We start from the raw sequence: 19,603 nt of genomic DNA, 5'->3' as shown, positions 1-19,603 counted from the left end.
GAGTGTATCTTCTCCAGCCTTGGAGAGCTTTAAAAAATCAGGCCATATGAAAAACAACCAGTCATGATTTATCCTAATTTCATAAACAATATTTTATTTTGTCATCATCTATCCAAGTTTTTAAGAAAGCATTAAAACACAAATATTTATGGCATCTCCACAGTCCACAAACTTGGCCATGTTTTAAAAGAACTGATCACTAACACATCCCCATTTGTAATCTGAAGATTTTTGGATATTACCGTGTGTACACAACTTCCCTTAATTTCCCATCATTTCACTGTTCGATTAACCACTCGACAGATGACGGGCCAGAGTATTAATGCTTAACAAATGTGTTTTCAGAAATCTAATTATGCCATGTCTTATTTTTAGTTCTAGATGGGTTGGCGGTAAAATGATAATATATAAAAAAAAAATTCACATCTGCCATTGGTTTGTCCATCACCTGCAGATTAGAAAGCTCCAAGTGCATAAACCAGGCCCACTGCCTTCTTGGAAAAATTCCCAAACTTTTTACAGAGCTTGAGAGATGGGCCTGAAATAGGATGGAAGGAATGGACTGAAATAGCCAGAAACAGTCACCTCCAAGTACAGAGCAAGATGGTATTTTATGTGAGAACTTAATATTACCCAACCCATTCCCTCTTTTGCTGGAGTCAACCCAAGATGTTAACTTTCATGAGTTTCTAAATGGGTAAAAATTGCGTACATTTCAGCTGTAAAGATAGAAGCTTGCAAAGTTATCTATGTACTATAAGTAATCTAAACCTATACATATAGTTTTGATTTTAATGTGAACTACACTAACTAAAAGTACAAAGTTCTGATTGAATTAAAGCCATGGTTATGGGTATTGCTTGCAGGAAGGAGTTTAATGCTGATTATAGAAAAATATTATAAAACCCAAAGTTGCATGTACCTTATTGTGTTATGATTTGTGGCAGCTTTTTGCTTGAATATGCCTCTTATTCAAAAAACTAATGCTTCCAGTTTTTTCACTCTAGTGCTCTATGCTGGTGCAGTTTAATTTCCTTATACAAACTTGTATAAGGGTCATGCTAGATCCGTTTTGTTGCCGACTGCTGATTACTGAGTGTGCTGGGTAATTCTGGAGCCTGGAAGACTGCACGGTCATATTTTTGTGTCAATCGTTTTTATTGGTTTTTCAAACATGTACAACATAGTCAACAATACCGAAAACATACACAGTGGACATACATTGAATATTAACCGAGAACAATCCAAAGGAATACAATAAATAACCTATGGTTGGTATACAACATGGCTTAAACATACTTTCAGTATTTTTGTACAAATAGTTGACTGTGGTATTTTTTAGCTTGTATAGAAAATAACATATACAGAGATCTAGAGCCTAACGGCTCGCGATTATGAGATACTAATACAAACCATATAACAATATCTTAAACATAGCAAACATAAAGGTAAAATGGGATCCTCCACAAAATTAAGCAAAACAAAAAGGGGAAACAGTATAGAATAACATGGAGGGGGAACTCCCATAACTTAGCTTCTTGTATTGCCTGGATTAGAAATCCTATCGAATGTCAGGACATCAATTTTTCTAGTACCTTGCAGCAACTCCCAGTGGCACCCGGGAATGTCAGCATTGATGCCCACTAAAAATTATGGCAAGACATTTAGCCCAGGGACAGGTTTGGGGCAGGGCAATGGGTGGGGGCCTTCCATAGAAACAGTTCCTAAGTGCAGTGTGACCTACGCCCAGCAAGGTTTACAGCACTCCAACACTCCGCAAGGTTTATTACCACATTGATGTAAATTGAGGAGATTCCTTAAACCAGTCCCAAGCCAACCAAGTCAGCCTATATTGCTCCAACTTATCCTCATCCTCAGCTATCAATCTTTCCAAATATTGAATCTTTTCCATTTCCACCAGCCACTCTCTCATAGTGGGTGCCTGGGGTTGTTTCCATTTGCGAGGTATAATTGTTCTGGCCCTTACATGGGAGAGCCATTTTATGTGTTAACACAAACGCCTTTTCCCACTCCAGAGGTGAAATAATTACTCCCAATTCTTTCTCCCAATAGCTCGTAAAGGTGGGAGCCCTGGCAGCAGGCAACCCAATTAATATCCCATACACTTGAGAGATAACATGAGGAGTCGGCCTATTTTCAGATCGTAGTAATAATTCAAATGTTGTTAGGCTCCTCAGCATTGGATAAGAGGTTAAAAACTGAGCTACAAAAGAGGATAATTGGCGATATAAAAACCAAGCGTTCGGCATCCGCTGCACCTCGGCGTCTAAAGAGGAGAGGGGCGGAACCCTCCCATTCTGTAATACATTACAAATCTGTCTATGTTCCTCAGCCGTCCAGGATAAAAATTTGTCTACATGCATTGCGGGATCAAATGAGGGATTATCAAACAGGGGGGTCATCGGTCCTGTTTTAGAGGACACATGGCCCCCCCTAACTAAAACGTCCCACTCCCTTAAAAGATCAAGAGTAACCTTTGGGAGAGAACGGAGTGTAGGAAGCCTAGATCTGTCTATCCACAACAAGGAACGGAGGTCAACAGGGGATAGAATATACTCTAACCCTACCCAGCTCTTCCGGTCCCTATTATGGAACCAGTCTACCACCCTGGTCAACAAGGCCGCTCTGTAGTAGCATCTGATATCCGGGACTCCTGCCCCGCCCAATGTTTTAGGTCTAGTAAGATATCTAAGAGCTATTCTGGGGCGTTTCGAAGTCCACAAGAACTTTCTGCACAACTGCTGTATTTTACCTAGAAAGGCCTGTGATAGATGGATCGGGATAGTCTGGAAGACATAGAGTAGTTTAGGTAAAACATCCATTTTGAGGGTATTAATCCTAGCGAACCAAGATAGGGGTAAAAGATTATACCTCCCCAACTCCACTTTTATTTTATCCAGCACAGGATCGTAATTATAGCTGAACAATTTATCTGGATCAGCCGTTATAAAGACCCCTAAGTATTTGAGTTTCTCGGTACAAACCCTAAATTGTGTATGAGTCCTAATGTATTGGACCTGGAGAGGAGAGAGTGATACATTTAGTATCTCAGATTTGTCGAAATTTACTTTAAAATTACTCAACATCCCAAATTTTTCAAACTCCTCCAAGATCGCTGGCATAGAAGTTTGTGGGGAGGAAATATACATCAGGAGATCATCAGCAAATAAGGATATCTTATAATGGCGTTGACCAAACTTTATCCCTTGTATATTCTCATTTGCTCTTAGAGCCACCGCCAAATGTTCCATTACTATAGCATATAGAAGGGGAGACAATGGGCAGCCCTGTCTAGTGCCGTTAACTATAGGAAACGGCTCCGACAGGTCCCCATTAACCCTCACCCGGGCTGTAGGAGCGGAGTATAACGCGGCTATTCTAGCCATCATCAAGGGGCCTAGTCCTATCTGGCGTAACGCCTGGTACATAAATTCCCAATTCACTCTGTCAAAGGCCTTCTCTGCATCTACCGACAATAGACATGTCGGGATTGTAAATAGTTTGGCGGCATGGGTAATTAGTAATGTTTTGAGTGTATTGTCTCTGGCCTCCCGACCATGGATAAAACCGACCTGATCCATATGGATCAGATCCGGTAGATATAAAGACAATCGGTTAGCAATTAATTTAGAGAAAAGTTTGGCGTCCACATTAATTAAAGAAATTGGTCTATAATTTGAACACAGTGAATGATCTTTGCCTGGCTTAGGAATGACTGTGATATGCGCCTCTAGACTTTGAGTAGGGAAAGCATTTTCATTAGATATAGATGAAAACACCCTAGTCATGAACGGGGCCAAAGCCTCGGTATATTGTTTGTAAAATTTGGGGCGGTTCTCCTATGTGGGGGAATGTGGCAGGTCAAGCACGGTCATATTTTAACACCCTGCACAAACTGCTATAATAGGAAATAGGAGTAAGAATTTGGAAATAAAGGTTGTTTGTAGAATGACTATCTGACTGCACATCTATTTCTGTGATTTCATTTTTTAACAGTAGTTGCCAGACAGTACTTAATGAACAAATTCTAAAAATGACCCAATGCCTTGCCAAGTAACACTATGCCATGGAATTTGTTCTGATAATTTCAGGGACACTGTTACCAAATATATTAATAAGATATGTCAATTCCTACTTGGTAATACAAATGTTTCATTCATTAATGACCAATACCACAATAAATGGATTAGCTAAACCATTTTGTGTCAGTGAGCTTCAGTCTTTTTTTACAGCTTCCCCAAGAGAGGAACATAGGGAAAGGATATCAGTCGGCCTGAGGGGGGCCTGTGGAAAACCCTGTAGGAAAGGTGCGTGTGAGAAGGATACAGAGTAGGCATTACTGACCTTATACTGGACATGTATGAGCAGTTTACAAATGCTAGATGAAAATGTTATATATCCCCCTCCCCCATACACACACGCATGTGTGCAATACCTGCAGTAGCTCTGCAACAAAAGTTTTACATCAATCAGATGGACTGGTGGAAATAACCTATAAAGAGGAATCTTTATACTGACTATCTATTTCTATGAAGTAAAATTTAGGCAAATGTCCATGGAACAAGCAAAGGGACATCAGAAACTATGTTTAGGTTAACACTGCAATAAAAATGCAAGATATGCAAGATATGGAGTTGCTGAATAGACATTATACTTTAACTTGAAAATAGTGGACAGATTCAGCAGTTTGTCTTAGATTGTAAAGGTCACTTTTTCCTTTTTTCTAAATGAGGCAACCACTTCCTCCAGCTTACATCTTTTCTGGAAGTTCCTTAGTATTCTGGTCCAGGCAAAAGGAAAGAAAGACAGAACTGAACTTTCCACCTCTCCAAAGTATTATGCTTACAAAAGCAGGTACAGAGTAATACATGTAATTTTCAGAGAGAAAAAAGGACACCATATGCCCCAAGTATTATTGTGTCAGCATAATTTGAGCAAAACTGTTACATACATGATGGAATTCCATACTGGCAATTTGTGGACACTCACATTTTCCTCTTTTATACAACTGCACAATATGTGTAACTTGTACAAAAGCCATGCGGCTGGTTTAATTATCTGTTTAAATACACTTATGTAAATCTTAGTTTGGATTGTAAATAGCTGCATCTGCTCACTGTCAGAGAGAACTGTCCAAGTCAATTTTGATTTCTTTCACATACTAAGCACACTTGTTTTATCCTGCTTATTCCTAGGAGGGGAAAACGGGGTAACGGGAAACCACATCACCAATCAGATTTATGCCTGATACATCAAATGCTTGTTTTGCTATTTTTGAATAGATAAAATTACCCTTTTACACACAGGATACTATCCAGAGCTAAGCTATAAACAAATTTCTTAGCAAGCTGGAAGAAAGTCTTTTTTATCTGGCAGGCATATGTGAAAAGAACGGGCTTCTCAGAAAATATTCACAAATCCTTCACTTCATAAGTCACATTTATTTATTTGCTTCACAGAGAAAAAAAAAGTTGGTAAAGCCGTTGGGATTGCAAGTACACCCTATATGAAGACTTGCATAAAGTAACTTAATTTATGCCATAAAAGCATGAAAAAAATTATACACTTACAGATACAGCAAACCTGACAATGAAACTGAAGCAAAACATATGCTTAAAAAAATAGTTACTATCAGTAAATCCAGAGTTACAATCCGATTACTTTTTTGTAAATCTGGACTGTTCTTGCCCAACTGAGCTTGGCCCTGTCCCCCTAAACCTCTCTATTGGTCAAAGAGTCCATCCAACACTTCGAAGGATCAATAAGGGTGCAGGCCAAAGCCTAATAATGCTTTTACAGAAAAGTATAAAATTTGCATATAACTGCAACTGTCTATATAAATTTGTATTTACTATTTATTTTTATCATTTAGTTTGTGACTGTAAGGTGCTGATGCTGTGTGCGGACAATATAGAATTGGGTATGTATTTTACACTTCAAATTTGTATTAATGTATTAATATGTCTAGCCAAAACATACTTTTTTTAGTTGGCTAAAAATATCACTAAGGATGATGCATGAATACCTCTAATGAAAACCTTACAAACTGTATGCAAAAGGCCTTTGCTGGACATGCACTTTAAATGTAACCATGTTTATTATGGTTCAGACCACTCCTCCATCCAACACAGTGCCAGTGGCTCGAAGACTTGCACCACAACAATGGTTCTTAAAGAATCAGCATCTGCACCTTTGACAGCTGGTAGCAGTAAGCAGGCTGCTGCCCCCATTCATTCCCTGCTGCAGGGAGATGCTAGTGTCTTCCGAGAGGCAGCGGTTCCTGGCATAAGCAACCAGTAAACACACCTCAACCTCACCTCAAATGTGAACCATGAAGTCTAAATGGCACCATATACTGAAATTAAAATAACTGGGCATAGGGGGAAATGTACTATTTGCCAAAATTGATGTACAAGGTATTTTCCACTATTAGCAGAACAATTTGGATCATCCCAACCCCTTCCTAACTTTTGACAGAAATCTAGCTGGCATCAGGGAAGAATTATGGTATTACCTTAGCAAACCATTGCATTGCATGTAATTATACAGCATAGTCTGGGTGAAATTCAATTGCTTTTAAAAAATTAAAATTAGTAAAAAAGTATACTCTTAGTAAGTTGCAGAACATTCCAAGTTTACATTTAATTTACAGACTTACAAGGGTTTGCTCCCTTAAGAAAGAAAAACAATGGCCGCAAGTGGCCTATTAAATACCTTGATGTCTCCAATCAAAGACTGAGATTGAGGAAAGCAGAGCATAACAGGTAAACCAGCATATATACAGAGAACGTTCAAGCTCCATGCAAACAAAGTTGTTTTTTCGTATCTAAATGTACAACCCAAGCGGTTGAAACTAAAGACTACAAAGCCACTGTGCTGCTGAAATACAGACTTACCAATAAATTTGTTTTGCATAGACTCTAGCAAAGCTTGATGCGCATCTTCTGCCTGCAGTGCAAGGGAACACTCCCTGGCAAGTATGGTCCTAACAAGGTGCTCACCACAGCCTGCAATTAAAAAGAAGTAAAGTAAATACATGTCAATACACTGTCTAGAAATATCCATTGTGAACTCTCTGAAAGTTGTAACGTTAATAAATTGGTAGTTCATCTAAATTATGGTAAAGGGTTAGTAACAACTCAAATCTACTCAAAACAATATGACATTTTATTATTTGAAAGAATGAGGTTGCAGGCACAATTACCCATTTCTTTGCAAGATGTGCAACAAATCAATAGAATTAAATAAGGAATGAGAATGCATCAACAAATATACCAATTTATCTCTTCTGGAGTGTTTCATTGCAGCATACTCAAATTGCTCACAACTATATAAAAACTACCAGCACAACTCTCTGCAATTCCACCAGTCCCCAGAACATAAATGAGTCACTAGGGAGGGAAATGAACAGGTCCTCCATTCTCTGTGCGATGAGCAGGGTCATGAAGTCTGAATAGGTACATTTTTGTGGACACTAACTCCAGGTACACAAAAATTGCTTCCAACTCCATAGCCCTGATGAGAAGATCTGCTATGAAAGCTATAACAGAGGGAGAATAAATCAAAGCGTGCAAACTTCAAAATACTGTAATATAGAACACCTATCAAATGGCCAGTAATGATGGACTTTAATTATAACTATCAGTACTATAGGTAACACTCTGGTAACCTTGTAAAGTCCTACTCATTTAAGATATGCCACACTGCTTACATTGAGCGTAGTTATATAGTAAGATTAACAAGTATTTTTACAGCACTCCGATTCCTCCTGTGCAAAGCATGTTCCTGAGAGCACTGATGAACGATTAAATATGCAGTTGTTCCCCACTGAACTTCAATTTGGTTTTTACATAAAGCTTTGTTTACTTTGGAGCTAAAATTATGTCACAAGTGATGTCATAACAGTTCTTCTTAGTATGTAAAATGGGATAGAGCTTTTGGAGCTTTGTCCAATAGTAAAAGCATCAGGAATGTAAGTTTTGCATTCACATGTCTTCAACTAAAGCTTTTAAAGAATTGGGTGAAGAATGTGATTAGGCACTCATAGAAGTTCTGCGATGTTTTTGTGTTTAGTTATTTCAACTATGACATGTAATTTGGACTCTTAGTGATCCCACACCTGTACAAAAAAATGTACCATGCGCCCAACGTTATCCCTACTAGATTGTAAGCTCTTCGGGGCAGGGTCCTCTCCTCCTGTATCACTGTCTGTATTAGTCTGTCATTTGCAATCCCTATTTAATGTACAGCGCTGCGTAATATGTTGGCGCTATATAAATCCTGTTTAATAATAATAATAATCTTAACTTAGTATTATGCTAACAGTTTATGCAAGCTGAATAGTTTTTTTCCTGTGTGTGTCGCAATGTAGTGTTGAAAGGCAAGCATTTTTAATTTGACTGCGTTAATAAAAATCAAACTTATGTGGTAACATTTAATCCACAGACTGTGACAGTTACATCTTGGGGAAAATGCCAAATGTTTGCAAATGACATAAATACTGTGTTGGGAAAATGTTCTAATTTTTAACTAAATGTTTGCCATTTAGCCTAGTAAATTTATTTATCTGCCTGTTCCAATAACAATCAATTAATTTATTAGCACATAGTGTCTTTTGTTGGCAGATGAAAAAACTTGTGTCCAAACTCTGCTTACATGACCTTCTAAAACATTCTGCCAAGGGGCTAGCTTCCCACCAACAGCAAAGTTCCCCCTCCTCTACTGTGAGCTGTCTCCGATGCAGTTTCAGTCGGCCTCATGCTAGGGACGCCAGGCATCCCTCGAGACAACCCCAAAACACAAAGTCGTATTTATACTGTTGTTTTTGTATACTTGTTTTATTCTTGTAAATAATATTGATATTTTAACATAACTGTTGACTCGATTGTTAATGTTTGGTGTCCTTAAAATGTCAAATTTTCTTTAAAAATAGTAATGTTCTAATACTGATATGAGGTACAACGTGCAGAATCAAAATGAAAAGTTGTTCTTTTCCATGAACCAACTTTGGCCAAGCTGTCGCACGTTTGACTCTCTGGTTTGCAGAGGAGCTCATAGTCAACTCAAAAGCTGCAGGATGTCCAAGTCCTGTGACTGCAAATCAAGAGCAAATCATCACACCTCCACCAACATATGTGTGGCAGTGGGCATTAGGCCAAACATCTCCACTTTGGTTAGATCCATTCAAAGGACATGGTTTCAAAAGTTTTGTTGTTTGTTTGGATACAAACAGTACTGCAGTTTTCTCTTTAGAAGAGTCTTTTTCCTGGCAACCCTTTCAAACAAGCCATACTTGTTCAATCTTTTTCTAACTAATCCTATGCATTTAATTAGCAGCAACTACCTGCTCCTGGAGTTGTTGGAGTGTACTTATTTTTTCAAACACGGCTAAGTGTTAAGATGATCTTTTTATTATGTCCAGATATGCAAAACTATAGAAGTTGTACTTCTATGGTTTGTAAATATCCTAGACATGTTTAGTTCAGTTTCTTCTGCTGGAAGCCTGTTTAAAGTAACAACTACATTTCTGTAAAACAATATTTTCTAAGGTTAGTTTTAAAAACTTCCTGCTAGATTGAAGGTCATGCCCCTGTGTTCTTGATCTTAGCTTTACATTGAAAATATTCTCCATCTGAACCTTATTCACACCCTTAAATCTATTAAAAGGTTTTATTCATGTTTCCTCTTTCCTTTCTTTCCTCAAGGCTGTAAATATTAAGTTACTACAGTCGGTCCTGATATGTTTTATCCTTCATGACATTTTTGTTGCCCTAAATTCGTTCTGACATAACATTATCTTTTTGGAAGTAAGGTTTCTAGAACTCGATACAGTAATCCAAATGATGTCAAACAGACAGGTGACAACAATACAAACTGCAACATTAAATACATTCCAGCTTATAGTGAATGTAGAAATGTCAATATATTTGTGTTATACCTTAAAGCAGTGGTCGCCAGCCTTTTTGGACCCAGAGATCACTAAAGAAATTTCCCCCTGAGTGACATCATGATGCCAGAACCAACCCACACTCCCATGGAAGGTCTGAGCCTGAGATCCGTACGGGGGGACAGGATCTGTGGCTCTGACCCCCTCAGCGGGGTCCTTCTTCTGACCCTGGGGGGGAGCGCACTGGCCAGAGCCGTGGACCACCAAACTTTTCTTGCGGACCAACGGCAACAGCTGCTTTAAAGTGTAGTTACTATCATCAGGATGAGGAATATAGTTAAAATCCTCAAAAAAAAGACAAATACAGCAGTACAATTTTCACATCACATCTAAGGCATCTAGGCAAAAAAGTTTTGTCCATCTCAAACCCATTTTGGATAGAGTGGGAAGGGTTGAAACCTTGGTTAAATTTATATTGTTCAAATATTACAAACGTAGAAATACATTTTTTGCATATGAGAAAATTTGAAAAATATTATTCTTCCCATACTAACTTTCCAATTTCTTTATTTTTCCAAACACATGCAATTCTTGCTGTATGAATTTCTAAATATTTATTTTTAATGTTGCATATTTGGAATAAATACAAAAAGTTTATTTGGGCATTTCTGGCCAGAGTTGCGATGTGAAAAGGCCATAGCAAAAATATGTATTTGGAAAAATATACATTGTTGTTGGGCCCCACAGAAGAAAAAACAGAAGAAAAAAAAAACAACTCGAAAAAATGTATTTTTTGTTTGCTATTATACAATTATAGCATAGTGAAGATAAGTCAAAGAATTTTAGTCAGTAAATTGTACTAGAAACCATGACAAAAAAATCCTTCAGTGAATAAATCAATGCACTTATGCCAGTTAGTGTATATTACACAAAAAAGTAATTCAAAAAGTATTTATTATTATTTATTTTTAAATAGTTAAAACTATTTTTAACCAATACACTTTGTTTGTTCTCAATGGTATTTACAATCACTTACAGCAAGCAAGCAGCGATGATACATACAGATATCGCTTTCATGATAAACACGTGCCATTGGCTTGGTGTTATGATCGGACTGATCAGTGTATCAAGACCCACATGAAATGCTGACTAATTTGTTAGGGTGCTACTATGCAAGGTATTACAATCCCATTCTTTGGTTTGCCTTCATACGAAATGCGGTGAGCAATCGAATAACCATAAAAGAAGAATCTTTAATGATCTTGCTAAGTGATTCATCATAGCTGTTTGTACAAATCTGGATCACTGTGAATAATTGTGCCTGGCACAGTATTGTGTTTTTTGACTCATTGTTCACACCTTGCAACTATTTTGTTGTCTGTAAAATCATAATAAAAGTTACAAATAAGAATTTTATTTTCACCTTAAAAATCACATTTTTCTTTTTTCTTGTTGTTTGTATTATTTGTTGGGGATGTGGTGTTTTAATATAGCAATTACTTTTTGTTGTTTGTCACTTTTGTAAGAGTGAGTTTAAATAAATACATAAATATATACAAACTTCTGTCTACTACTCTGCTTGTACTACTGTGTTTTATAACATTAATTTGTTCTAGAGTGTGGAACCAACATTTTATATAGCCTTTCACTTTTCCACTATTCAGTAAAGCTGGAAACAATTAAGGTGCAAACTGCCAAATACAGGAGCAGTATGCAGAGATATAATCTGTACTTTGAAATATACAATCCATGTGATGACATGCATGCACAAAGTCCATAGCATCCAAGTATGGAACATATCAATTATAATGAGAACACAAAACCAGATGGCTACAGATCATACACTGGTGGCTCTATTGTCTTAACACCAAGCCCTCCATCTACTTGACAAATAATCAAGCTGTTTTATGGGGATATATATATATATATATATATACACATACACACACACACACACATTAATGATTACATACAGCTGCCATTACAGCAGTGATTCTTAAACATGATTCTGCTATATTCTATCTATTTAGCTTAACTATACCCCCCCCCCACCAGTGTTAGAATTCCAAGCTTGTAAATAACTTGCGTGCCTACCTAGAAAATTTGATATTTAATATTATACTATAATGTATAAAAAAGAACTGTTATTCTTTTACCCAAGTGTAAGGACAAGGGTATTCCTTTAATCTGCACATTTTTGCAATGGGTGGCATTACTGATAGCAACAAAATAACCAGAATAGCTTTTAGAGTCATCAGACCATGCAACCCTTACCTCTTCACCATCTTTGGTGGTAAACGGAGGGGACATTTTTACATTTTGCTTTTTTAACATAATACATTTTATAAATAATTTTTATACATTTTATAACATAATTAATGTATAATTTGTCTGACTTAGCACACTGGAAAAAAAGACCATGTGAACATTTTGGACTTCCTAATACCCAATTTACAGAACTTTCAGACTCCCAAGAATATTCTTAGGTCTTCTTGAATGCAAAACACGTCAAATAATGACCTATAGTTTTTTTTAATCAATCATTTCAGATAATGTAACAGATATCGGCAAATCCATCCTTTCCTTGTAGTTTTGACCTGGGTACATGTTGGCATTGTAAATTACTTATCAGGCTTATCTAATTATTAGGGACCACTGCTCCTCACCTCAGAAAGACTGGCAATTCGAACAAAGAGATAAAGTATATTGAAATTACTGATGACTACCCAGATCTAAGCTGCAGGAAGCAGTACTGGGATCTGGAGTAAATACCGGATTTGATTTATTCTGCTGAAGTGAAGCTGTTTTTTTTTTCATTTAGGAAAAATAACACAGCCACCACCAGCCTGAATCGTTGATACTAGGCATGATGGTCCATGATTTCATGTTGTTGATTCCATATTCTGACCCTACCATCTGTATATCACATCAAAGATCAAAACCCATTGGACCAAAGTTCTTCCAATCTTCTCTTGTTCAGTTTTGGTGATTGCCAAATTGTAGCCTCAGGTAACTGTTCTTAGTTGACGGGTGGCCGCTGGTGTGCTGCTGTAGCCCATCTGCTTCAGGATATGGCATGTTGATGCTCTTCTGCACATCTCAGTTGTAACAAGTGGTTACTGTTGTCTTTCTACCAGCTTGAACCTGTCAGGCCATTCTCCACTGGCATCAACAAGGCGTTATTACTCATTGTAATTGTCACTAAAATCACTTTTTCCCTTTTCCCATTCTGATGGATGATTTCAATATCAGAAGGTCTCCTTTATAACATCTACATGCCTAAATGCATTCTGTTTCTGCCATTAGATTGGATGATATTTAAAAAGCAGTTGAACAGGTGTACATACTATAATGATAGACAGGAAATATTTTATATATATATATATATATATATATATATATATACACACACACACACACCACCGAAATGAAAGGGTACGGGTGCACACACACAACAATTTTGCTAAATACAAAACATTATGAATGATGCAGGTATATAAAGGACTTCATACAAGGAGTATTAATGAGAACATTTAATCATTTATTAGATAGCTGACATTTCAGTTTGACACAGAAAAAAATGATGGGGGTGTGGGGAGTGTACATAGATATAAACTTACACACAGGAAAATCTACAAATCACTATAAATGATTCCATCATTATCTAGTGTTACAAAAAGAGTAAAATACTGACCTTCAGCTATGATGAAGCGAAGCGTGGCCTATTTACATGAAATTCTCTATAACATGGCCTCTTTTTTTAACTTCAGGAATGGTTAAAGCCACATTACAAGAACTGTAAAGCATAATATTCTAACCGCTGGTATATTAGTCGAGTATAGAGGAGCCACAACAAAAGGTTCAAAAGGCAGCATACTATGAGACACAGCCCACATATTATTTTGAAAGCCAACAACAGAATTAAAATTACTAGCACAATGGAATATAGGCCTGGTTGAGGCAGTAAAGAAAGCAATGCCGCCCTCTTTATATGTGGATTAGCTCCACTGATGATGGTCCGGCAGTGGCCTAACAGAAGACGACTCTTCTGGAGTAGGGCCTAAAGCAGCATGTCAGGGAGAAATTATCGTAGTTCTCCTCTTCTTTTGAAGGACTCTGCTTTTAACTCAGGAAATTAGAAACAGGAGTGCCAGAGGGCATACATATCCAAGGCTGTACACTGGAACACACACGCTTTCAATTACAGAACATGAAAGAAACTTCTGATGAACGAAAGAAATAAATGAAATCCAGTCTTATTTCTGGGAGCCATATGCCGAAGACTTTGGAAATCTGACATCAGCTCCAAGCCGTTTCTTACTTTCTCCTGAGTCAGGTTATGCTAGAAGAAGTTGGCCCTGCATTCCTCTGTATAGATTTAAGCTCTGATGGAGATCTTAGATACTACAGAGAAATTTCTGCTTACTCAGCAACTTTTCAGTAAAATTTTTGAACTAAAGCAATGTGGCAAAGAACACTTTTTGTTAACATCTGTCACTGAATAAAGACAGTATCAGGTTTTTACAGCTCATCCAAGATAGCAGAGCATGGAAAGGAAAAGGGATAACTGAGTTAAAAAGGAATGAAGTATACCTAAAGTATGTACTTTAAAATGGTGTGAAATAAACCACCTCTATAGTCCTATAACAGTATTTGAAATTGGGTAGCTAAAGGTTCCTCTGGGATTAGGATTTATGACCCTCACAATACTTTGTAAAATCTACTGTAGACAGGTGTACAGTAATCTATGAGGATCAGGAAAGTTAGATAAAAGTCAGAATTTCCCATCTGTGTTCTTTTTATGTATGTGATTTGAATGTAAAAAGGTCCAAATAAGACTTAGACAACTAGATTTTCTGCACATCAGCTCAGTAATGTGACAGATCTAATGTTTCCTATGACAGGCTATTGTTAAAAAAGTCACTGAATTCATGATGGGTACCAAATACAACCAGCAGTGTGGCTTAGCAGTTGTCAAAACTACCTTATTCCCCTTTTTTCTGTTATTTTCTCATCATGAACTCCATCTCCCTGTGTTTGCCCATCTTTTAGCGTATTGCCTCACAGAGGCTAATTGCGCTGGGAAATTGGATATAAAGCTTACCCGTCAACAAAGGGTTATGTGAAAGGTAAAGTTCTGCTAAATATGTCATTTATATAAAACATTGAGAGACTGTCAAAGATACCCTGTGATCATTCAGGGCAAAGTGTCATGCTTTCTCTAAAAAGAAATCCTCTTCCCCGCATGAAACAGCATGTGACCCTATTCTCTACGGGGCTGACGTGTGTAGAAGATACTTGTAGCGTCTCTCCTAAGGCAGAGATCCACTGGCATGAAGCAGCAGTAACCACACCGCAACCACACCGCAACCTCACTCCCAGTCTGGACATTGCCTAAAATAAAAGTATTCTTTATGGTGTGTAAAGCATTAGTATTAAAGACCTCATAATGTCAGTCAAGTGTCGATGAGTCCTTCTTCAGCATAAACACATACTGTAAAAGTTCATATGGGATGAAAGCAGTTGCACAGCTAACAATGATAGAGAAAAATGTGGTGCAAAATAGATGCAAATCATCCAATATCTGTAAACATACTCTACAGAGTTTGGACCCATGCAGCTGAATTTACCACGTTGGTCAATTTAATCAGTCATTTTAAGCTGACTGCAGTGTTTTAAAATTTGTTTACTAACAAGAAGCCAGCTGCATGCAGTAAAAATTAAACTTTACCCAGAAATCTGTGCTTGGTGCCCTGGTTATCATTGGTCATCAAAGCAGTTAGATTTTACTGGAATGAGACTAGCAATGGACCTCATGAGAAGTGCATTTAAATTCAAAAACCAAAAGCAAGAGGCAGGCAAGCCATGGACCTAGGGAACGTTAATTATATATCAATACTTCTATAGAAGTTACATGGCACTAAACAGAGATTAGCCGAATATAGACATCTGAGGATAATCACTATGCTGCTCTACAGCATTGTTTGTATAGATATGGTTATTTTATTCTAATTTATATTACACACGTAAATAATGGTCAGAGCATTTAAACAAGACCTTCCAGACCTCAGTAGCTGCAGGTTTTTTGCAGTTATTTATCCTCATAGTTTACAACAAAACAGGCTCTGCAGCTCACAGTGGAAGGGTTTCAGTAACCAGGAAGCACAAAGCATGGCCAAATGCTGCTCTGCATTTAAAAGCTGTGTGGCACCCTTCTTAGCTCATCAAAGAAATCTGCATTAGGTGGACTTCTCTGTAAAAGTCAACAGGTATTTGTGAGCTAATGAAGGAGCCCCTAGGGCTATGTACACACGTCCAATGGTTCTCGTCTGAAAATCAGCTCAGGGCCGATATCGGACGAGAATCTAGCGTGTGTACAGCGTCCATCGTCCGAACGACCGTTCTGGCAGATCCACGGATGATGGACGACGAATGATCCTAATGGAAGTGAAGGGAGAGAGCGTAGCAGGGTGCCGCTCTCCCCCTCCCCTCTTCATAGAGTAGAACAGTGCTGTATGTACAACACTCATTCATGCATCGTGAAGTTTTAGTCGCTGGAAAGGATCATGAAAGATCCTTTCCAATGACAATTATTGCAAGTGTGTATGTAGCTTAAGTGCAAATTGTTTACAATTAGGTTATTTAATCATATGCCATTGTTCTTCTATAAGCGTTAAGAGGTATCTTTCCCTGAATCAATCTAAAAGCCAGCACATGATTCTATTTGCCAGAAACCATACAATAGTAAAAGACAAATTATGGGTACTGTTGTACTTTCCTAAACTGTCCTCAAATACTACCAAATAGTTCATGTTTTCTTAACATCCACTCAGGTAGCCAAAGGTGCATTGCTAACACAAATAATTACTCCATTGATGAAAAGCTTGCTCTGTTGGTGGGGCCATGAGTACAAATTATGGAAATACCAGAATAGTACAACACATAGACAAATACAGTAAAATTTTACAAAATCACCTGGTATGTGTTACAAGCTTTGGTTTGTCTTTAATTGGTGTGAGGTCAATGGGGTAACAAAAAGAAAAAAAAAATACTAATGTCTGTGTCGAGTGCAAGCAATAGAATACACTTACTCAGCAGATGTATTAACATTGGCAAAGTAAATATTATTTCTAAGTTGCCAAAAATATCTTTTACTTGGCAATGATTGCAATCAACCAAACTAAATCATTAAAGGAGAATAAACAAATTACAGACCGATTTTCATTAAAAACCAGACTGATTATTTTACTAAATAATAATTAAAGACACACTAAAATGCTGTTAAAATGCTGCTAATCAAATCTCCTCATTCAGATATCAATTTTCATTATAATTTAATGTAAATATGTTATACCAAACTTTTTAAATAACATTTTTTTGAGAACTTACTCCCTATAGAACTAAAAAAAAAGTATACAACTGAGGGTGAGCTAGGTTAGAAATACATTACCTAACATTTTCTTGGAAGGAGACTCGATCATTAGTTCAGATGGGTAGTGATCAGACAACATTCTGATTGCCAGTTACCTCCTGAAGGTTGGCACCTAAATAACCAGCTTTTTACCAATTTACAGTGGGTAATACTCCACTGCCCCCATTAATTCCCTAAATGTGACTGTGGGTAAAAGAAAATGGTAACCAAGCTGCAACCTCACTGTCTGTCTGAACTTGAGGATTGATGAAGCATGATGATAAAAACAGACAGACCTAAGACAAATATAAAAATTGCATGTAGGTCGTGCTCCTGGTGCTCCAGTAGACAACAATGTTGCAAGAAAAAAAAAAATCAAGATTCTAGTCTCTTTAACAAGTAGCAATTACTATGTAGAAGTTTTGCAGACATTTCCCTTATCATGCTTACTTTCTTCAATGTTGTTAGTTGTAAATGTAATCTTTTATCACATAAAAATGGAAAAGATTCCATAACCTCATCATCTAAAAGACAAATATTTCTAGTCACTGAGTGTTGTCATATAGCAAGCAAGCAATTCATCACTTCATTCACATTGTATAGTAGCGTTTGCAATTAAAACTTTTGGTGTCCATGCAAATATTGTTGGTAGATCAATATTTTTTAACTGTAATGACTGCACTTACTGTTTATAAGGGAAAGTGTCTAACCAACCATCCCAGCGCCACCCACCCCCACCACTTTATCACAACAATTGCTAAAAAGAGGGAATCTGCACAAGCTTCACGTGCAGCACGGTGAATATCCATATCATTTTACCTTTTAGAGGAGGCCCATGGACAAAATCCATGAACACGTGAAGCAAAAGCAGCAGTCAAGCATAACTATATTAGAATAATTTACCCTCCCTGGCAACGTGTTTATTCTTTATTTTTGGGAGGCAAATGTTTTCTTCTCCATTTCACTTAAAGGATAACAAAACTGTAGCACCAAAAATCAAAGCAGTGCTAACCTTGTATCTGCTCTTACAGCTTGAACTACTATACAAGACTATGATACAGTGCCACATTGGGTTGATGTTGCGGCATAGTCATCAAAGATGGACAAATATCAAGCATATCAAAAAACATACGGCCATGACATGCCAAGCCGGGTTTCTTTATTTGATACCAGCAATAGAAGAAGCAACTTTTGATGAACACACACTTTAAATCAGCATACAGAAAACTATCATAGGAGGTGCACCATGGGCTCCAGTTTTTAAGACTACTGGAAATGACTGAGAAAGTTCAGCATTGGGGCTACACATCAACAGTAAGTGTCACCACTTTCTTTCCTAAATAGTGTTCCTAATAAGAAATATTTTGTATCCCTTTTTCATTTGAGATTTATAATAATATGAAGTTTAATAATCAATTTAGGCTTTTACACAGCCTAATTTATATGACAATTATGTAAATCCCACCAAGTACTACAATTATGTCACGACATACGGGAACTGGGATTGCTAAGTGAAGCAACAGTTAAAACGCTAAAATACTTCAAATAATAAACAAGTGTAACTTCAAAAGTCAGGGCTACATTTTTAGTTAAAGAATTTCTGAAGTGTGAAAAAGGCTGATGTGACCCTCATAAAAATAAATAATTCCAGTAAAGATTTGAGAATTGTACCTAAGAGGTTAGGAATATACTGTAACAATATTTGTGTTTAGTTGAAACAACATTATCATTTATGAGCACTGGAGACAGAACGTCCCATTACCAGCTTTATTCATTCAATGTTTATGCTTGGTCTGCTCAGCTTTACAAAATACACATTTCTCATTAGCTGCAGGGCTCAGGGCACAGTAATATAGAATCATTCCAGTTGCAACAAAATACAAATCTACAACATTATAGTGGAAAAAAATGTAAATTGGCTTCAAATAGTAAGTGAACAATCACCTTTTTCTTTCATTGTCTACCTAATTAAAAAGGCAAGTGTTTGTTTTTATATTGTAGAGTTTCAGTGGTACAAATAAATTCTGTCTATAAATATGACAATATTGTGGTAATTTTCAGTATTGAGTATACATCAGAGCATGTATAATGTAATGCATAGTGCACAATAGGGACATTCTGGAAAGCGTAGCTTACACAGTATGTCACATACAACACAATGTACTGAGAGAATCAGTTTTGCATTGTACAGTGTATGAAAGCGGGGCAGTGAGGTCGCCCACATTATGTACAATACACAACAATGTTCCAAATCAGTGAAAATGGGAACACTTTTTGCCAATACT

The 19,603-nt window shown here is 37.1% G+C and overlaps 1 protein-coding gene across 1 annotated transcript in view; it reads right to left on the bottom strand.

Annotated features, from left to right (window-relative positions):
• The window catches only part of TASP1 (taspase 1), a 78,051-nt gene that overhangs the window by 15,150 nt on the left and 43,298 nt on the right, over window positions 1–19,603 (bottom strand). The window contains exon 10 of the mRNA XM_072410277.1: window positions 6,918–7,028. Within this exon, the coding sequence (XP_072266378.1) occupies window positions 6,918–7,028 (111 nt within the window). The remainder of the gene's footprint in view (window positions 1–6,917; window positions 7,029–19,603) is intronic.

Source organism: Pyxicephalus adspersus, chromosome 4, assembly GCF_032062135.1.
Source record: "Pyxicephalus adspersus chromosome 4, UCB_Pads_2.0, whole genome shotgun sequence".
Classification (NCBI taxonomy): domain Eukaryota; kingdom Metazoa; phylum Chordata; class Amphibia; order Anura; family Pyxicephalidae; genus Pyxicephalus; species Pyxicephalus adspersus.
Note: the sequence above shows the minus strand (reverse complement) of the source record. Positions and strands in the feature narration are given on the sequence as shown.